This window comes from Nansenia antarctica (genome assembly GCF_963989245.1).
Source record: "Nansenia antarctica genome assembly, chromosome: 1".
Classification (NCBI taxonomy): Eukaryota; Metazoa; Chordata; class Actinopteri; order Argentiniformes; family Microstomatidae; genus Nansenia; species Nansenia antarctica.
The window spans coordinates 24,900,619-24,922,430 of NC_137674.1; the positions used below are offsets into that span (position 1 = coordinate 24,900,619).

General features: G+C 43.2%; 2 protein-coding genes across 2 annotated transcripts; one reads left to right on the forward strand and one right to left on the reverse strand.

Moving 5' to 3' along the window:
* Nucleotides 1-1,340: 1,340 nt before the first annotated feature.
* On the reverse strand, nt 1,341-4,540 carry LOC308163034 (enhancer of rudimentary homolog). The gene is made up of 4 exons (XM_080537210.1): nt 4,446-4,540; nt 3,797-3,884; nt 2,451-2,571; nt 1,341-1,473 (listed from the first exon to the last, which is right to left on the reverse strand). The coding sequence occupies exons 1-4, from the start codon at nt 4,446-4,448 to the stop codon at nt 1,371-1,373; spliced, it is 315 nt and encodes a 104-aa protein (XP_080393336.1). The 5' UTR covers nt 4,449-4,540; the 3' UTR covers nt 1,341-1,370.
* A 299-nt stretch (nt 4,541-4,839) lies between these two features.
* Nucleotides 4,840-16,433, forward strand: psen1 (presenilin 1). Its single transcript, XM_080550549.1, has 11 exons — nt 4,840-4,971; nt 5,767-5,851; nt 6,964-7,271; nt 7,937-8,078; nt 9,635-9,702; nt 10,174-10,394; nt 12,330-12,428; nt 12,835-12,924; nt 13,385-13,561; nt 14,368-14,486; nt 14,700-16,433. The coding sequence occupies exons 2-11, from the start codon at nt 5,816-5,818 to the stop codon at nt 14,853-14,855; spliced, it is 1,416 nt and encodes a 471-aa protein (XP_080406675.1). The 5' UTR covers nt 4,840-4,971; nt 5,767-5,815; the 3' UTR covers nt 14,856-16,433.
* The last annotated feature ends 5,379 nt before the right edge of the window (nt 16,434-21,812 follow it).

Here is a 21,812-nt window from a genome sequence, read left to right on the forward strand (position 1 = left end):
ATCTCTCAGCAACAAAGGATGTCTGTGTAAATAACCCAGCTATATAGTTTCCCTCGGCATCGTTCCCTTCTCGTTCTTCCATTAGAGTCATTCCGCAATTCAACTAAGGAAAAAACTCACCCCTTCTTTGTGGTTTATTGTCCTGTCAGGCGGGCCTCTGCGCCATCGATTCTCACTCAGTGGTCTTTTCAGATGCTAAAAGGAGGAGGGGTGGGTGGGTGGGGGGCTGGGGAGGGTGAGAAACAAGAGTGAGAGGAGAGCCGATCAGAACACAAAGGTAGGAAAGAGTAGAAGCAATGTGGCTCAGCTGCCGCTATGTCCTTCAGCGGTGGAGGAGAGAGGGGATGCGCTCCGGCTGGCAAGACGTCGTACAAACGCTTCAAAAATCCCCGCTCTTGGATAATGCTCTATTATCATCGCAGAGCTATTACATTATGCATATATGACTACGAAATCCAATGAAAAGACGTGCCCGCAAAAGGTCTCGTTCTCGTTCCTATTCCTATTTAAAGGTCTATTCTGTCATTTCTGTTTCCAGTCAGTCTGACTGACCCTGCCACATTGTTTTGGTAACTGGTGGGGAAATGTAACTGCGAAGTCATAATAAACAAAGCTCGCAAGGAATAACATCCTATGATGGACCATAATGTTTGATATATTTTCAAATTGTATATAAAGTGAATGGCAGCAAAAACATAAACAATGGTGTGTTCTTACATGTTTGGTCATGAAGTAAAGTTATAGCTCATGAAAGGTGTATCATTAAATGACCATATTACAAACATATTACACCTACAAATAATGCATCTTCGAGACCTTTCTAATTGACTATACATTGTAGGTGAGCTGTGATAGTAAGTTGAACATCTATAATCCAATGACAAATCCAATAATGCATAAGTAATGCTTAGTAATACATAAATTACTGTCATCACTTTTAATAAATGGGTAATACATTTGGGTAACTTTAATATTCAACTATTTAACTGTCTATTTACTCATTACAAATGCTTAATTACAAACCACTAGGATACCATAAACTCTCAGTCAAGAATGTTGTTCGTGTAAAAGCATTTGGACAGAAAGACACAATCAATTGAAAGTACAAAACAATCACGAGTATTGTGTTTTGTTTTTATTTAGAGTAAAGACAAAAGAATTGCTCATGAAGGGGGATTTCTTTCTTTTTTTAAATACAAAATTAAAACCAAACAAAAATCGCACGCAAACCCCTTCCTCTACAAAAATCTTTTTAGTGAAACAACTGATAGATAATAAAATAGCAAGGACACAGCCCCTATTCATTCCTATCCAACACTTGCAGCCAGCCCCCCCCCCACCCCACCCCCACAAAACCTCTGGCATTAGTCTCATTTCCCAGCCTGTTGGGCTTGGCGACGCAGCAATACATAGATCTTCTCCTTGATCCAGTCTTTGTTGTAGGGTTGGTAGGTCTGTGTGTCAGCACGGTACCTAAGGGACAGACAGACAGACAAACATTTCTATCCAGGGTTCCCACACCTTCTGAAACATCCAATTCAAGCACCTTTCAAGACTCAATTTCCTCAAATTCAAGGACCCAACATGGCATAGTTTGTGACAGATCTAGATGAGAATTTATATAATAGGAACTATCCGCTCACAGACAACAATTAAAAAGAGAGGCTTTTGAATGTAGAGGCTTGAACACTAGATGGTCTCTATAATTACGTAAAACATTTAAAAATATATATATATATATTTAAAAATTGAGAGAGAAAGAGAGAGAGAGGGGAATTCAAGCACTTTCAATGACCCATGTCTATTATCAAAAACTTTTAAGACCTTGTTTTTTTCCCCTCAAATTCACAAACTTTCAAGGATTTCAAGGACCTGTGGGAACCCTGTCTATCAAGAGGGAAGTCCTTTTGGACTGAGAGTGATACTGGAGATATTCCCTGAATCTATTATGACTAATGGACAAAGTAAACCTGTGACACAAAGCGAACTATTGAGGACATAAGTAAGAATGCGATACCCACGATGACCTGTCTGGTTTTTTTGTTCTTTGTTATTCTTGTAAAAAAAAAAAAGCAAAAAAAAGCAAAAAAAAAAAAAAAAGAGGGAACTCCTTTATGAAGACAGAATATGTACCCAACATCTTACCTAGTTGACAGAAAACGCTGGTATAGTTCCTGAATATAATGGGATCATTTTGGGCTCTCAAGCCAAGGGTTTTAATAAAGGTATAGGGACTGTTGATCGATATAGAGATAATGCACACACAATTGTTTAACATGAAACCAGAGCTCTATATATCACAGGTGTGATGGGAACCGTCATCTTCAAGCTTTTCTACTCTGGAGAGTAACAGTTATCAATCACACTCTCTCTCCAGTGGATATACATCATCAGATCCTCTGGTGGAAGCAGATTAATTTAAGGACACATGAAACATTTGACAGACTTACACCAAGCAACTGAGGTCAGCCAGGTCATCAATGAAGTCGAACAGCTGGCTGATATCATATGTGATCGATGGACTATTGGGGTTCATTCTCTTTAAGTGTTCCTCATACATCTTACACACACCTGTAAGGAGATGAATGAAGCTATTATTAAAAGCGAAAAGAAAAAAAAAGTGTAATATAAAGGTTGCCATCTGTACACAGTCAGGTATTGCCTTTACAGATAGGTCTACAGTAGGACTGCCACGATTAGTCGACTAGTCGCGACGACGTCGATTACCAAAATCGTCGCCGACATATTTGGTAATCGACGTCGTCGCATATTTTTTTGGAGCTGAAATAAGCGATAAGCATTCGTTTTTCTTCCCTGAAGCTGCCACTGGCTAGCGTCTCCCAGTGTCTTTGATGTACATGCGCAGTGTCGGTCATCCGGGGCACACGTGACATCCCCGGAAAAACAAACAGAGAAATGTCTTCCTGTCCTCGTACCTCTAAGTGTGGGAGCATTTCAACCACAACGTTGAAAAAAAGAATGTAAAATATACAATTTGCAAAGCTGAACTCGCTTATCATGGCAGCACGTCTATGATGCGCGAGCATCTAAAAAGGAAGCACGTTGTGGCAGATGACGAGGAAGACGATGGCTCGTCTCGGTAAGCTAGTTAGCTTGTTATTGGCTAACGATATCGTTACGTTAAAAGCCTTCTTACATTATTTTACGTTATGTGCTGTACCCCTTGCTCTTTTTTAGTTGCCGTAGTGCCTACCTCATTTTATTTTGCAGCACTATTCAACACATTTAAAATGTATGTTTGATGCCAGAGATGAGTGAAGCAAAGCAACACTTTTGTACTCTGTACAAGTATTTATTTTTGTTTTTGTATTCTTTTGGTTGCCTAGTGCCTAGCCTACCTCATTTTACTCAGCAGTTTGCACTCTCTACTACTCTTTACATTACATTACATGCAAGTGATGCCAGAAATAAATCTGCAAAGTTCATTAAAATATATATTTTTGAGTGAACAATCATTTTAATTGTCTTTATTTTTAGTTAGCACATGCCTACAACAACAACTAACAACTTCAAGCTAAATTTAGAAGATGATAGCTAAATAAGAGCGATTGAGTAATTGTGCGATAAGCTGTAATTTATGATCCGGTTAGTCGACTAACCGTTAAAATAATCGATGACTAGTCGACTACGAAAAAATCGCTTGTGGCAGCCCTAGCTACAGTACAAGCCAGTACTACAAAAAGCATCAGTAGATCTATTAGGGGTAAGGGACTGTCATATATGTGTGTTCTCTCCTTAGTTAAGGCTCCAGGCATCTGTCAAGCTGTCACGTTACCTTCCATGCACTCATTGACTGATTCATAGTCCGCATACGTCCTCCCTTCGGGCCTTTTGGTAGGCTGGACCAACAGGATGGTGTGAGACTGAAATGATAACACTGGATAAGAATACTAATAATACAATATTCATCATTGTTAAAGAAAAATGAAAATGATACGGTAGAAATTAATTCAACTCGGTAATAACTCTGTAATATACGCTGTCCAACGATGTAAATGAATATGGAGGAAAACCTGATGTTTGCAAAGCAAGAGACGAAGCAGATCTGACTACCATCCCCCATTCAAAAACATGTTTGTATCTGGTTAACCTGCAGTTCAATGCGACCAAGAGACGCCATTAAACCAGCAGGATAAACATGTAGCTAGCTAACTTAACAAGGATGCTACAGGGCAGGCTTCTACATGACGAATGGATGTTTCAAACCCGACTCATGCAACATTACAACTACTAGCTACTAGCTCAACATCAGGCTATCCACTAACTTCGCCAGCCCTGTCCTCTCTCTCTCTGTGTTGGTAGCAACATATCTGCTTCTCCGTTGACTGACAGGGTTGCCATTACAAGCGGAAAAACTTCAAAACAAGGATATGTATATACTTATGACAACTTAAACAATAGGGTTAGGTAATATAGTCACTAACCATGTTTCTTTTTGGAGAATTTCTTCACGGCGCTCCTGATTTACAAGTAGCTGCTAATTGATTGTGATACAGCGAGAGAGCGGAGATGACTTTTGTCACCGGAAGAATAACTTTACGAATACAAGAGGGGCCGTGCTGTTCTTGAACATCTGCATACCACCAGACAGTGGTTGAGTATCGTTGCAAAGCCTTGAACCGTTATTAGCAAACAAGCTTCAAATTGTTCGAAATCAGAGTGAGAGATCACTTTTTTTTGTCAGAAGATAATTTAAAGTCATAGTATAGTATAAGAAACTATGCAACACCAAAACACCAGTACACTAAAAACGTTTTGATCTTGAACGCCCTTCGAGTCTGGTGGTGGGCGTGGCCGGAAGAGCAGCGGTGGCCGCCGGAAGCTGCGGTGGGATCGGTCTGGAACAATAAGGAAGAAAGTGCCAACCGCCGGGTTCTAAAGAACAGACTTGAAACGCTCTTTAACGGTTCTGTGTCACATCAAACACACACAGAAGCCTGGGGATATCAGGTGAGACGAAGCTAACGTTCACGCATCAGTTTATTCCATCCTGTTTCAACTTGACAGGTCATCAGAGACACACTGCTAGCTAGAATGCTAATGTGTAAACTGACTCACTTTGTCCCCTCGCATGGGGCTCGGTGCAGGCGGAGGAGAGCTGGCTAGCAGAGGACCATTAGCCAACGAGTAGCGCCCATCCCAGGCGAGAATTGTTGTTGGCCAGCTAGTAAGCTAAGCTAATGTTATTGATGTTGTAACTCGTCCAGATGAATTGGATACTTATGACCCTATATTCATAAACTACACCCTAGTAAAATGATTGAATTGTTATCTAGCTAGCTACTAGCTGCTAATGTGTAGTCTCGCATGCCAGACCATGGATGATTATGAGCGAGGGTCTTCTTGATTCATCGAAAAACAATCGCAGGCAGCAGAGAATACCTGATTAAAATACATGAATGAAGAAACATTTAAAAAACGGTGACACAAAGTTGTTTTAATACATCCCATTGTGATCTCACCGATTATGGCTATCAATTCATCCCATAGCCAGCTATATATGACCGAGACAAGGTGTAGGCTACTGTCATGTTTACTGTAAACAAGATCCATGAGATATTGGTGTTTACGGTGAGGTCGTCCACGAGTATTCTATTGGTTTTTGGTTTATGTAACATACCACTCCAGAAGTGTGTGTGTGTGTCTGTGTGTGTGTGTGTGTGTGTGTGTGTGTGTGTGTGTGTGTGTGTGTGTGTGTGTGTGTGTGTGTTCTAATGCCCCTAACAAACTCTCAATCTGTAACAGGATAAATAACTTGGCTTGCATATGAGGGCAAGAGTCTGCTCTGCCAACAATGGCGAACAATGTGGAGGATATCGAAAACAATATGGTGAGTAACTAACTATTAATCTATCATGTAAAATGATAACTAAATTAACTAAACTAGACAAAAATGCTCCTCTCCATGACTGCTCTGCAAAATGAACCTATATATATTCAGATTCATTTAGCCATTTTGACAGTAAAAACTGTCATAGTATAGAATATGTTACCATACTCTACTTTCTTTCATGTCTCTTATTTCTTCCCCTGAAGTTCCTGAAGGTGTGGTCGCCTCAGGTGACCCATGAGTCAAAGTCCTGCTTTGCTCTTCCCATGACACTGACAGACCACAGTCCAGTCTGCCAACCCCTTCCTGGTTCAGTCTTAACACCTGGGTTGTGTTCATAATAAGCAGGGCACAAGTTACATAGCAAAACGATGAGCAAAGAAGAGCAAAGCATTTAGCTAGGCCTACATTCTGCCCACTGGACCATGTGGTCATGTCAGCCAGTTGGCTGCCATTTGTGGCAGTGGAGTTGGAGTGAATTCCCACTGTCTGTGTGGTATTGATAAGTCAAACAAGATGTTTCTTGAGATGATAACCTCTGTTTCAGTAATACCTAGCGAAATACTAGCAGTGGTAACACATTACCTAACAGGCTCCCGTGTCTAGACTTGCCAGGCAGCATGACAATGTTGACACACATACAGTGCCCTCCCTGTGGAAGTAATGGGACAGTGAAGCATTTTTTCTTCTTCCTTTGGCTCTATACGTGGATTTTAAAGCAAACCATTACTATGAGGTTAACGTATAGATTGTCTCCCTTTATTTAAGAGCATTTTTGCACATATTTATTTATGTACAGAGCCATATATGCCTCTTTGTTGCTGTAGGGATATGTCCTTAGAATGAATGGTAATGAAGGCGAGTTGTCACTCCTTGAGTCAGTGTGTGCTCTGAAAACAAACATGATTGGCCTGGTAACAACATGACATTGTTGTTGTTGTTGTTGTTGTTGTTATCGTTGTCGTCAAGCCTCTCTATAGGTGTTTCACAGTCTCTGTTTCCTTGTTGGCATGGTTGGTCTGGTAACAACATGACGTTGTTGTTGTTGTTGTTGTTGTTGTCGTCAAGCCTCTCTCTATAGGTGTTTCACAGTCTCTTATTTCCTCCTGCAGGTGAATGAGGCACCAGAGCCCAACCAACAGCCTGCTGAGCCTGGGGTGACAGGCGTGCGCTCCAGGGGCGGTGGCGGTGGCGGTGGCGGGGGTGGGAGTGGGAGTGGGGCAGAGCAGAACGGACAGCCACGTACCGCACGCCCCCCGCAGGTGGTAGAGAGTGAGGAAGATGAGGACGAGGAGCTGACCCTGAAGTACGGAGCCAAACACGTCATCATGCTGTTCGTCCCGGTCACGCTCTGCATGGTGGTGGTCGTGGCAACCATCAAGTCTGTGGGCTTCTACACACAGAATGACGGCCAGCGATTGTGAGTATAGAGAACACTTAAAGGGGAGAGATGGTGGTGTTGCAGAACCTTGTTTCACATTCCATGCAATAGGCCAACAGTTCCACTAGATGGCGATAATGTACTATGATATATCAAACCTCAATACAGATGTACTTATGCTTCTTCATGAATGATCAGATGGGTGTCAGAATGTTTACTTGTTTTATCTCTTGGCACAAAATCAATACTCAAATTCCTATTCCAGTTATCTTATTAGTCCATGCACCAGAAGAGAAACAGACAGAGAAGTATAAAGGGTGTTATTGTAATGTTGGGGGCGGCTGTAGCGCAGGAGGTAGAGCCGCCGTCTAATGATCGCAAGGTTGGCAGATCGGCGGTTCGAGCCCCGGCTGGCCACATGTCGAAGTGTCCTTGGGCAAGACACTGAACCCCAAATTGCTCCCAGTGAGCGGGCCAGCCGGCGCCTTGCATGGTAGCTTGCCGCCATTGGTGTGTGAATGTGTGTGTGAATGAGAGGCTGTTGTAAAGCGCTTTGGATAAAGGCGCTACATAAGTGCAGTCCATTTTCCCATTTAATGTAGGGTATTATTCTAAGCAAGATTCTCCAGGAGAGGTGTTTTGCTAGCGTTCCTGACGTTGTGTTGTTTTGCTAGCGTTCCTGACGTTGTGTTGTTCTGCTGCAGGATCTACACGCCGTTCCCAGAAGACACAGATACAGTTGGTCAGCGGGCCGTCAACTCCATCCTCAACGCCACTATCATGATCACTGTGATCATAGTCATGACCATGGTACTGGTACTGCTCTACAAGTACCGCTGCTACAGGGTATGTACCTCTGACCTAACCTCAGAAAAAGGAAGCAATTTACCATGAGAGGAAGGGGGTTGTGGACTCATTTACCACTGGTACAGGGTTGTGGACTCATTTACCACTGGTACAGGGTTGTGGACTCATTTACCACTGGTACAGGGTTGTGGCACAAGGCGAAGCCGAGTAGGAAAACCCTGTACAGTGGTAAATGAGTCCACAACCCCCGCCCTCGAATGGTCAATTGCTTTTCTACAACAGCCACCACATAATATAACAAATAAATACACAGTTGTAACATTAAATTCATGTATTTACAATCATTCATAGTTTCAGAATACATATATCCTTCCGCCACAGAATATAGTCCCATAAACCAGATCAACCATTGCATTGTAGGTCAGTACAGGTGTTCTTAATCAGATTGATTGGGAGGCGCATTGATACTGGAAATGCGGTCTGAACAGTGGGTTGTTGGGGTATTTACCACTGTTGCTAGCCAATCAGAATCCAGTATCCAAACATGCTGTTGTAGAATGCTTGCTACTGCATGTGTTCCAGTGCTCCTTGCTTTATTCGGTTGTTAAGTCGTGACGTGTTTCCGGGTCCAACGTTGGCTGAGGCGCTCTCTTCGAAATGCCGCAGTAATAATAATAATTCATTATATTCGTATAGCGCTTTTCCGAGGCTCAAAGACCCTGACAATATGGGAAAAACGGGAAAGTGCCGTGTCCCTTGTTGTATGAATAGATCTGAGTCTAAAAAACGATTGAACTGTCATTCTACCGCTTTAGTACACTGGTTTGTATTTCTGATTTGGACCCGGAAATTGCTAAACGTCACGTTTGACGTCAGACTTAACAACCGAATGGCATTTTCAGTGCCTTCCACTAGTATCGGCACCCCTGGTAAAGATGAGTAAAAAGGGTTATAAAAAATGAACCTTTTAGCGAATTAGCTTAATGTCACACTGAAAACGACAAGAAACTTGAAAATAAACTTGAGTCCTTGAGTCTTCCAGGCAAGTTTGTAACAGTTCCACTTCGTTTTGAACTTTTTAAATATTGCCCTAACGATAGATTTGGGCATTTTCAGGTCAGTAGCTAGCCATAGCCATTCCCTGACTTATGAAGCTCAACACACCTTTCCCTAATGTTTTTATTTGTGTGTTCTCTTATCTTTCCCATGTTGATGTATGAATAAGGGAATATGGCCTCTGTGTCACCTCATATTTATACCCCAGTGAAACAGGAAGTCATGGAATTCTGCTTGAAATATCCTAAACACTCAACTCAACTATAACAAATAATTATTATCTTGAAAGTTGGATATTTCTCATTTTTTCCACTGTGAAATTAAGCTACCGGTAATTCACCAAAAGGTGATTTCTTTGTAACCCGTTTTACTCATCTTTACCAAGGGTGCCAATAATTGTGGAGGGCACTGTATATATATATATATATATATATATATATATATATATATATATATATATATATATATATATCTGTGTACAGTTCTTCCACACACACGTATACACAGTCTTACTTCATCGCCCTCCTCTACCCACACAGGTGATCCAAGGCTGGCTGTTCCTCTCCTCGCTGCTCCTGCTGTTTTTCTTCTCTTTCATCTACCTCAAGTGAGTCTGTTTTACGTCTCTTTCATCTACCTCAAGTGAGTCTGTTTTATGTTTCTTTCATCTACCTCAAGTGAGTCTGTTTTACGTCTCTTTCATCTACCTCAAGTGAGTCTGTTTTACGTCTCTTTCGTCTACCTCAAGTGAGTCCGCCGGTCTCCAACATCTCCACATCACACTTTTCATCCATCACATCTTTTCATGAAGCTATGAGTCAACAACAACTGTGATCATCATCAACAATTTAGAGACTGTATTCATCCTCAGATATCACTCACATTTACACATAATAAAGTAGAAGTGACAGGTCAAAAATTTCCCCAATCAGGGGGCGCTTAGGTGGCGTAGTGGGTTAAGCGTCGACCATGTAACCGCAGGGTTCCCGGTTCGATTCCAGCCGGGACATATGCTGCATGTCATCCATTCTCTCTCTCACCCACCCATGAAAATGTTTTTACCCAATCTGTCCAACAGAGAAGTTTTCAAGACCTACAACGTGGCGATGGACTACATCACTCTGGCGGTGATCATCTGGAACTTCGGCGTGGTGGGGATGATCTGCATCCACTGGAAGGGGCCCCTGCGCCTGCAGCAGGCGTACCTCATCATGATCAGCGCCCTCATGGCCCTCGTCTTCATCAAGTACCTGCCTGAGTGGACCGCCTGGCTCATCCTGGCCGTCATATCCGTCTATGGTGAGGCCGCTCGCTAGCTACATTTACATTTACATTTGCCATTTTTGCCATTTAGCAGACGCCTTATTCCAAAGCGACTTACAATCAATACATTTGACTAAGCAAGTGAATCATCAATCCACCAGTCGTATCAGGAAGAATAATCCAGCTCAGGCCCGGGGCCATTGGCAGTCTCTGTGATAGAAGGAAATATCTACTTCTGTCACCTTCTTCTAAAACTTTATTTTTATTTTTTATTTTTATTTTTTAAATATATATTTAGACACTGGAGAAACAGTACAAGGGGGGCAATAGAAGTTTTTAGGGACACAGTAGAGGGGAAAAGCGGGTGTCTTCAGGAGACGCAGTGCTGGGGGGCAGTAGATGTCACAGGAGGAGCAGTTAAGGTGTCACCTGAAGAGGTGGGTCTTCAGTCTACGACGGAAGATGGGTAGTGACTCTGCAGTTCTGCAGGCCTCTCGCTAGCTAGGACTCCAAGCTTGTGAGATTAATAATAATAATAATGCATTTTATTTATAGGCGCCTTTCAGAGCACTCAAGGACACCTTACAGAGCATAATTTAAAAACAAGCAACAGATTCAAACAGGTTAAAAAACAGTGATTCAAACAAACAAAAAACAAGACAAAACTAAATGACTTCAAAACAACCATCAATTACAAAATACGGCAGTTTAAAAAGGTTTTCAGGCAGGATTTGAAGGTGGAGAGAGAGTCAGTGTTGAGGATGTCTTGTGGAAGAGAGTTCCAGAGACGGGGGGCAGAGTGACTGAAGGCTCTAGACCCCATAGTGGTCAGGCGGGCAGAAGGTATAGTGAGTTGAAGGTCAGAAGGTATTGTGAGTTGAAAGGCAGAAGGTATAGTGAGTTGAAAGGCAGAAGGTATAGTAAGTTGAAGGTCAGAAGGTATAGTGAGTTGAAAGGCAGAAGGTATAGTGAGTTGAAAGGCAGAAGGTATAGTAAGTTGAAGGTCAGAAGGTATAGTGAGTTGAAAGGCAGAAGGTATAGTGAGTTGAAGGTCAGAAGGTATAGTGAGTTGAAAGGCAGATGGTATAGTGAGTTGAAAGGCAGAAGGTATAGTGAGTTGAAAGGCAGAAGGTATAGTGAGTTGAAAGACAGCGGAGGATCGGAGAGTGCGAGAGGGAGTGTAGGTGTGAAGGAGTTCAGAGAGATATGGGGGTGCAAGATTGTGAAGTGCCTTGAAAGTGAGGAGCAGAATTTTGAAGTTGATACACTATTTAACGGGGAGCCGTGTTGAGTGTGAGTTGTTGAAGAACCGGAGTGATATGATCTATGGAAGGGCTTCTGGTTATGATACGGCGGCTGAGATTATATGCTTCTCATGGGAGGCTTTTTAGGGCAGAGTTGTCATCTTGTCGTATACCATTCGACTGGTCTTTATGTGTGCGTCGTGTGTGATCCGTATGATCTCGATAAGTTCACAGATAGAACCGTGTTTGTGTAGATAAGTGTCCCTGTGAGTGATGGTGGGGGATGTGACTGTTGGTGAGAGGAAGGATCTTGCTTAAGAGTTCGGTCAACAAACAGGAAAGACGCATCTGTGAGGAAACGGGGGAGAGAGTCATGGTGGGGCTTTACTTTAGACAATCTTAGGGACGACCTAGATGGGGCCAGATTTCCTTTTGGCCTCCCCCTTCCTGAGAGGCGATGCTGTAGGTTTCACAAACTGAGAATCCTGCCAACCAGGGGTCACAACAGTGGTCATGCGGGTCATTTTAAGAGTCATATAGAAAGAGTAGTTACTGTTCGAAGAGTTCATAACGTGGGTGTAGAGTTTTCACCTAGTCTTAGATGCTCGTTATCACAGATGCAATCTTTTTGCCCTAGGTCTACCTCTCAAAGAGCCCTCTGTTGACTCTCTAACACGATATGTCCCTGTCCCCCTGTCTCCCTCTCCCCCCCCCCCCCCCCCCACAGATCTGCTGGCTGTGCTCTGTCCCAAAGGCCCTCTGCGGATCTTGGTGGAGACTGCTCAGGAAAGAAATGAACCCATCTTTCCAGCTCTCATCTACTCTTGTAAGACATTATATCTCATTACTCTCAATACTGTACACTTCCTTGCAAAAATACATGCATATACAAATGTAAAAACCATCCCATATACACCTTGTGAGCTTAGAATGATAAGGTTCTATCTCCGTTTAGGGTAGTTCAGAGATATTGAGCGTACATTCCATTTTGTTCTATGAGATGGAATCTTTGTATTTTATTAATTACTAACTTAAAAATGTCAACATTTTTAAAATAACACCACACAGGCATTAATAAACACCTAATGGATCAGAGTATGTAAAAAACTCAATTTTGACCAAAAATGGAGATAGAACCTTATAATTCTAACGTCACGACCTGGTGTTATATGGGACACTTGATGTTATTAGTGGTCTTAAACACATCTTCACATTCCCCTTTCTCTTCCCAGCGACCATGGTGTGGCTGGTCAACATGGCCGACACTGACAGGCCGAGGAAGAACTCGTCAGGGGCAGCAGCCTCTCAGCCTGAGAGTCAAGGTGAGTCTGGTTCACCTCAGTAGAGCTGGAAGCATTGAACAACCATCCCCCTGCTCTCAAAGATGCTCTCTCTTAAAAAAGAAAAGAAAAGTGAATTGTCATAGATTTTGGACATCAAAGAGAACCAAACATGTAGACGTATCAAGACCCTCCTTCATCTGTCTCAGCCTCTCTGGTGTATTTCATCCTAAAACATAAAATCGTGACGTTAGAATTATAAGGTTCTATCTCAACTTTTGTCAAAATTTAGCATAATCTGATCCATTAGGTGTTTATTAATGCCTGTGTGGTGTTATTTTTAAAATGTTTAAATGTTTTAGTTAGTAATTAATAAGATACAAAGGTTCCATCTCACAGAACATAATAGAATGTAAAAACTTTGACGCTCAATATCTCTGAACTACCCTAGACGGAGATAGAACCTTATAATTCTAAGCTCACAAAATGTCTCCCATCGTAGCGCCGGCGGCCCCAGAGCCTATCAGTCCAACTAACGACGACGGGGGCTTCAACCCAAACTGGGTGGGGCAGCAGGACCACCAGCTGGGCCCCCTCCAGTCCACAGAGGAGACGAGGCGGGAGATCCAGCAGATGCCCTCCGCCCGCCCCCCCGTGGACGCAGAGGACGATGAGGAGAGTGAGTACATCAGACCCCCCCCCGGGCCACATCATGTCCTCAGCCCGGCCCCCGGCCCCTGGCTCCATATAACTCAACGGGGGCGGCTGTGTCTCAGGAGGTAGAGCCGCCGTCTACTGATCGCAAGGTTGGCAGATCGGCGGTTCGAGCCCCGGCTGGCCACATGTCGAAGTGTCCTTGGGCAAGACACTGAACCCCCAAATTGCTCCCAATGAGCGGGCTGGCCGGCGCCTTGCATGGCAGCTTGCCTACCTCGCCATTGGTGTGTGAATGTGTTTGTGAACGGGTGAACAGGAGGCCGTTGTAAAAATGCGCTTTGGATAAAGGCGCCTATATAAGTGCAGCCCATGTACCATCCATTCAATGTCAAACGCTCGCTCTTGAATTTGACTGACATTTCCAAGTGTGTAATCATCATCTTCCCGGCTGCCTCCTCCTGAAAGTTTTATGACAATGTTTTTATGTGTTCCCTCTCTCTGTGAAAGTGGGGCCCCTGTGCGTGTCTTCGAATAACACGATGCGACTGGCAGAAGGCTGTTTTCAGTAATAAGAGATTAGAATGCGATTATTTATGGAAATTACTAGGCTTCATTCTACTCCTTAGATTCAAATCTTCCCCTTCTCTTCCCCATAATCCTCCAGTAACCACGGGGTAGAGACCTGAGTTTGTACAGTAATTACAGTTGGGAAATGATATGTGAGGCTTGGAGGGTGTGGGGTCCAACTGTGTGTTTGTTAGTATGTCTGTTGGTGTGTTATATAGCTAGTCGGAGCATTCTAAGTATGCTGCTTTGCTGTGTTCTCAGGAGGTGTAAAGCTGGGCCTTGGAGACTTCATTTTCTATAGCATGTTGGTGGGAAAGGCGTCCGCCACAGCCAGCGGGGACTGGAACACCACACTGGCCTGCTTCGTAGCCATCCTCATTGTGAGTGGTGTCGACTTTTATCATAACATTAGTTTAGCGAAAGCCATGTCTCTTAATCTTATACTCATCACGTTCATGTACACATCATACACAGCATACATACACAGCAATCTGTCAACCTCTGTTTTTGTAGTTTTGTAGAAACCATGCGACATGCGTCCCTCAGTCTTGTTTACCTCCCTGTCTCTCTCCCTCTCTCTCTCTCCCTCCCAGGGTCTGTGTCTGACCCTCCTCCTCCTGGCCATCTTTAAGAAGGCACTTCCTGCCCTGCCCATCTCGATTTTCTTCGGTCTGGTGTTCTACTTCGCCACAGACAACCTTGTCAGGCCCTTCATGGACCAGCTGGCCCTCCACCAGTTCTACATTTAGCAGGACGCCGGCCCCCTCACGCTCTAAACAACAACACAAGAGCTCTCCCCCCAAGAGGGGAAAAGGGCAATGTAGGGGCGACTCCAGCCCCCCCCCACCCACCCCCTTTGATGAACTCATGACTGGACACGAGTTTTTTGTTTGTTTGTTCAGCCTTTCCCCCTGGGCGTGGAGGGGATTCCCTCCACAGCAACTAGCGTGCTAAACATTGACTTTTGATTTGTTTATTTTGTCCCCTCCAAAAAACATGATACGCCTCTCCTCCGAGGCTTGGTTGCTACGGTCCTCTGAGGTTAGCAGAAGTGGGGAGATTCACTGGAGCGGGAACCTCAACATCTAAATGTTTTATTAACGGTCTCAGGCACAATCGGAAACAAAGACGAGTGACAACCCTGACACCCTAAATGACGGTTCACCTGAATCTGAGGTCTCATGAGAAAGACTTGATCAACACAACTGATGTTCAGGCCTTTTAACATACTGTGTACTACTGGCTATGATGTGACGTATAACTGAGACGATAATAATAATCATCATGATGATGATGATGATGGTGGTAAATGTTTTTATTCTAAAATTTTGATTGTGCTTGAAGTCTCACAGTAGCCAGAGCTTTGCTTTGCCCACCGACACTCTAAAAAATCATGAAGGTTTTTTCCCCCCCACACCCAAAAAAAAAAATACAGTGCATGAAACCAAAAGCCTTGTGAATTAGAGTTGGCGTTCGCCCGCAAATGGTTTGTGCCGAGCTGAAACAGGATGTTTTGAAAAATGTGTCGAGAGGGGAAAGTTTGTACGGTTGTTGTCCCCATCCTTAAGTTGCCACCACCACACCCACACTCCTAGTGATTTAACTTGTTTAGTTCTCTCAGTACTGGTGACCTGTCGTGACGTTAGAATTATAAGGTTCTATCTCCATTTTTTTACATAATCTGATCCATTAGGTGTTTATTAATGCCTGTGTGGTGTTATTTTTAAAATGGTGACATTTTGGAGTTAGTAATTCATAAAATACATAGGTTCCATCTCACAAAACATAATGGAATGTAAAAACGTTGACGCTCAATATCTCTGAACGACCCTAAACGGAGATAGAACCTTATCATTCTAAGCTCACGCTGTGCTATGTCGCGCACCACAGTCAATTAGACTAAGCTGCACCAATGCGCCTGCTGTGCTTTCTGGGGGTGCAGGCAGAGAGGTGAGGGCCTGAGCTAAACCTCTTCACTTTGAAGTGTGGGGGGGGTACACCTAGTTCTTCAATGTTGCACTCAGATTTAAACACTTGTTGCAGAGAACAACCCCCCTGCTTGACAGGGGGGGGGGGGAAATGAAAGTATTGTGCTGAGATTGTTGAGTTGTTTTTTTTCTTTTTGTTTCTGGGAAATTATGTTGGGTGACTGGCTTTTTTTCACTGTGTGTCACATGCATATGTGTATTATGCAAGGTTATTCATTTCAAATTCTGTTCCTTTTTTTAAATAAATAAGTGATGAAACAAGTGTCAGTGATATTCTTGGTTTTAGGTTATAAAGTTGTTGAAGGTTTCATGAATAAAGGTGAGAACTCTCTTCCTCTACGTCCTTGTCTCTGCGCTAAGTGTTTCTGAGCGTTAAGTGTTACGTTACTGTACGTCCATCCCTGCAAGTACATCTTATCATTAAGATATTATTATTCTAACAACTCGTGACGTTAGTATTATAAGGTTCTATCTCCATTTTTGGTCAAAATTGAGTTTTTTACATAATCTGTTTATTAATGCCTGTGTGGTGTTATGTTTAAAATGTTGACATTTTTGAGTTAGTAATTAATAAAATACAAAGGTTCCATCTCGCAAAACACAATGGAATGTAAAAACTTTGACGCTCAATATCTCTGAACTGCCCTAAACGGAGATAGAACCTTATAATTCACGAACCAATTGATTTCCCCAAAGACCTTATTTCTTGCCATCATGATCTAATCTAATAACATCGACAGATTAATACGATTAATAGACTGTTAACTTGATTACAACATGGTTATTTTGTGTTATTAGTGTGAGCTGTGAAGCCAGTCCAAGAATCCTGAACAAAATAACGAGTATTTGAACATGTGTTGGATTCTGTGTCGTGCCTGGGACATTTGTCTAGACCTGTGGCCATGCTCCTTTGTCCAGAGTGACTACAGTGTGAAAGCTCTCTGCGTGAACATGCTGCCTCTGCCCACTCCTTACATATGTGAACAGACTGAGGAGGCCATTGTGTTTCTCCTCTTAGCCATGCTGATTCCTGAGAGTGTAACCTCCCCCTGGTTTTGACGCAACAGATCTCTCAGAGACGGTGGGAACATTGTGGAAATTCCATTGGAATATTGGTACCCTGGCATTCTGTGTCGATTCCCCTTGCCAACTGGCTGACAGTGTGACTGGCACGTTGCCTAGAACTCTGGCAGCATTAACTGTCGCCATGGGGACTACTTGTCCCTGCAAGCCAGGAGGGTGGCACTGCATAGCAGTTTATCTACAATATTTAGCTTCATACCAGTGATTCGTTGAACTATAACAGGATCCCATATCTGCCTCACATGTGTGGATGTATGTACAGTGTGTTCTATAATGGCGGAAATGAGTCGATTTATTGTGTTTTTATGTTATATTATGTGTTTCTAATGTATATGTATTGTATACAGTTGCCAAGACTAAATTCCTAAGTGAGGGAGGGACAATAAAGCTTTTCTGAATTTAATCTGAAAATATTTCCTGAAGTAAATGCACTCAGATATCATCCCTGACACATCTAGTCTGAGTTTAATCTGGTTAACTGACTAACGCAGAAAGAGACTTTAAGAGGACGTAATCTGTTGTAGATAGAATCTCTACCTTAGGTGGGAGGAGTTCATGGGCTGTGTGTCAGACAGGTTTACGTAGGAAATGGACAGGGATAGCTCCACTAACGGGATTACCAGGCCTAAGGGAAGGAAGGATGCAGTACGTCCCATCTGGGACATACAAGGAATGGGGGGGAGATTAGGCTTTCAATAATCACACAGGATCACATCGAACAGAAGGAGGTGAGGAGGAGACGCAAATTGCATCCAGAAAAGAAGAAGACTCAGTCTTTCAAGAAAAACCATAAACTAAACCACCTTCAGAAGCTTCGAGCTTCTACACTTCTTCTTTGAGGAGTTTCAGTCTTCTGAAGAAGATGTCTTCTATGCAGAAGCTGGAGGGGCTGGTGAGGCGCATGGAGGTGACCCTCACAGAGATGGAGCAGCTGAAGATGCACTGTGGGAAGCAGAGCGATGAGCTGAGCCAGCTGGTGGTGGACCTCCGCCGAGAGAACCAGGAGCTGGTGGAGAAATACAACACGCTAGCCGTGGACATGAAGGAGGCCAAGGAGATCATCGGACAGCTGCAGGACACTAAGTACGCCTTCGAGGCCAAGGAGCGTCAGGCCCGGAAGCTCAGTCGACAGCTATGATGAGACACAGAGACACGGGGAGAGAGATGGGAGGGGTATGTGGTTATGGTGGCATAACTGGGGTTATAATGGTTCCGTTGAAAGTGGGATGACGCTGGTACAATAATGGATGAGGTGGTAGGGAGGAAAAAGAAGCATGTTTTGGAGGATTCAAAAAGGATTCAAAAGAAAGACGGCAGGGTGTCATGCCCATGTAGATGTGGCACAGTTGTTGTTTTTTCCATATGTCTCAGTGTGAGGGTGTGTGTGTATTTTAAGCCAGGAGTGAGTGAACGAAGTATCAATGTAAACTTAAAAACCTGTGGGTTAGAGCTCTTTTAAAAACCAACCGACGATTAGGGGTTCCAGTAAAATGTGGATGTGGACATAGTGGATTGTGTTTGAAAAAAGGGGCCTCTTCTCAAAGTGGTCATGGGTTATACAGTAGACCTTAAAGAGGCATTGTGCTCTCTTGGTCTCGACAGAAAACTAACAATAACCTAGTGCTTAGCCGGCACCAGGCTAAACAATCCTCAGACAACTGCGATTATTTAATTACAGGAGTTGGTTAGCATGATACCGAAAACATAAGACATGTTTTAAAACATACAACAAACCATGAACCAAATTATTTTTTTGACATAGACCAAAAACAACATCTAATTCTGTCTTGGAATGATCATGTGTAGGCCTACATTGCCTGACCACGCGTTGGAGACATGGCACATGGGAGGATGACTGTATGTGATGCCCACAGGACCAGCCTCCACAGAGGAGATCACATTCTCTCCCCCACCCCCATTCTTCAACTTGGAGGACAGAGGCCGTTGCCTCCACATTCTCTACCTGCCGAGGCTAAGAGATCTATCCACCTTATGATCCTGAAGAAGTGCCTTCTCGCTGCTAATCTTTCACCAGGGACGTGCGTGCTGCTTTCCATATGAAATAAAGAATCTTCTGGAAGACAAAGGCTGGATATTAAAGACCCTGATCAATGTGTGTGAAAGTGTTACTCTTGACTAATATACCTTATCCTGTTTACATAATGTGGCAATCTTAGGGTCAACTAGTAACTAGTAACTAACTAGTAACTTAGGGGCACCAGGACATACAGCTTGTATAAATGTGCTGCTAAGTTGAATCCCCTGGAAAGTGTAGCTCGACGCATCATAAAAAGAGTAAACAGTATAGAATCTTGGTACAAGTGTAAGTGGACCAATGAAGTGGACTAACGCGCTGATTACACCCCCAAATACATATTTTCACATACCACTGGGTTGCCATAATTGCAGTTTGTTTGGGTGTTTCTTCTCAAAGAGGAGAAGAAGTCTGTGTTCCCAAAAACCTCACCCCCTAAAGAGAGGGGAGGGGAGGCCCGTTTGGGAGACATATGGTGGTAGTTTACTAAGCATAGCGCTATAGTGGCTCTTGTGGTTTCCCTTTTAAAAACCCCAAAATAACTAGTCATCTCAGCTAGTCTTCATGTGCTGTTTTAACAACCTGTACAAGTTATGTGATCATGAACACAAATCTCAGTTCTCTATAAACATTTCCTTTTAAAAAAATATATATATTAAAAATATATTTAAAAGGGTCTTTAGGTTTTTGACATTGAAAGTTTCTCACTAGTTTCTTAGGACATTTCTCTCCTAAAAATGAATCTCTCAAAAAAGGTGAGGATATCATCAGACTCAGTGATGTAGTGTATCTCACATCTGTTGTCTAGGAAACATTGTAATTTGACATCCTTTACATCTTAGACTGGTGATAATATATCATAATCTTGATACATTTGTCTCATGATTTATATGGTAATAGGGTATGGCATAGTATGGTATGGTATGGTATGGCATTGCATGGCGATTTACTGTATATGGTTTTAAATGCATTTATTCAGAGCTTCTATTGTCAATAAAACATTGTTCAGATCTATTTTGATAAGTTAACTTTTTAACTCCTATCGGGAGAGAAACTTGGTTAACACCCTGGTATTAGAGACACAGTCATTACCCAAATCTGAGCTGCTATTCATTCACTCCTCTTATAGTAGGCTATGGTAAGGGAAATGTCCAATTATTTACATCCATCTCGAACATTCTATGGGGGGTATCTCTTCCTACAAATGCACATGTTCATTAACAGCTATTTTTATAATCTCAAATTATACCTTCCCAATAATACAGCGCATTTCGGTCATCAGCACACTATAATTGCCACGGACAAGCGGTGGTTAGCCGAGTGACGCAGAAGAGATTTAACACGGACTGGACTCTTTCTTCTCGAGTTCAATTTCCTGTTGGAAACAGAAAGGAAAGGGGTCCAGGCTAGATAACCTCCTCAGAACAGGAGACTTCTCTCTGACAACGGACACAGGGGCTCATACCAAACACTCCCTGCCCAGACTTTGCGCCAGGGAGACGCAGCAGTATTAGACATCACCGACCGGAGGCTCGTCAGCGCGGATCACCCAGGTGCTTTTTTAGACGAGTTTTAAGAGCTAAACGGGTAAGTTCTCATCACTGAATTATGCTCTATTATTCCAAACGCGTTCAGTTGCATGCTCCGTTATTATTAAACAGCTCACCCCACGCATTCCACATTCACTCTGCTCGTTGGTGGAAGTGCATTGAAGTTCACATAACTGGTTACTTACAAGCCGAGGCGATCCTGAATCTTCATTAGTTGCGCACATTTGATTTCTATTAAACGTCGGAACTGAAAACCTAAGCTCCCTCATCACTTTAGCTTCAGTGATTACAGTTTAAAGTATTCCCTGTTTGTTTTTATTTGCTCAACGGCAGAGAGTGGTCACATAGCCTAGGCCTATTCTACTTTATTCCTCATGAAATGCAGGACAGAAGCAAGTAGCCTCACACACTGTGGGCCAATAGGTGACAGAACAGGCAATAGACACTAATTAGACAATGATGAGATGGCTGATACACGGGACTTTACATACAAATACATTGTAATACAGCTCTTGATGCTGTTCGTACTGTATTGATTAAGGTGTTTAAGGTTTTTGTGTGTGTGTGTGAGAGAGAGAGAGAGAGAGAGAATGCGTGTGAGAGAGAGAGAGAGAGAAAGAATGTGTGTGTGTGTGTGTGTGTGTGTGTGTGTGTGTGTGTGCGTGCGTGCGTGCGTGCGTGTGTGTGTGTGTGTGTGTGTGTGTGTGTATGTGTGTGTGCGCAAAACTGTGCATGCATGTCATTGTCAGTATTATCGGAGGATGGGAGGGGGGCCAACTCATTTATACTGTCGGTACCGAGTGTCTTAGAATCACTGTGCTTGGTTCTGGCCCCTGGCAGAAACAGTTCTACACAATAGGCTCATAGAGCCGCTGCCTGGAAGCACGGCCACCAATAACAACCTTCAAGTGGGCGCAATTACGGACAGTCAGATCAGTCCGGACAAATATGGTCACCGCCCCTCTAAACGCTGGCACGGCTTTGCCCTTGACTTCTTGCCCACTCACATGGGGTGTCCGCCCGCCCACCCACCCTCAGGCTAAACGCGCT

Bases quoted from the DNA above. Each gene is read 5' to 3' on its own strand.
- psen1 (XM_080550549.1), top strand. From the start codon at position 5,816: ATGGCGAACAATGTGGAGGATATCGAAAACAATATG. The intron at 5,852-6,963 runs GTGAGTAACTAA...TTCCTCCTGCAG, and splicing joins AGGATATCGAAAACAATATG to GTGAATGAGGCACCAGAGCC. The intron at 9,703-10,173 runs GTGAGTCTGTTT...TCTGTCCAACAG, and splicing joins TTCTCTTTCATCTACCTCAA to AGAAGTTTTCAAGACCTACA.
- LOC308163034 (XM_080537210.1), bottom strand. The intron at 2,572-3,796 runs GTAACGTGACAG...ATCTCCTTACAG, and splicing joins AGTCAATGAGTGCATGGAAG to GTGTGTGTAAGATGTATGAG. The intron at 1,474-2,450 runs GTAAGTCTGTCA...TCTGTCCCTTAG, and splicing joins GCTGACCTCAGTTGCTTGGT to GTACCGTGCTGACACACAGA.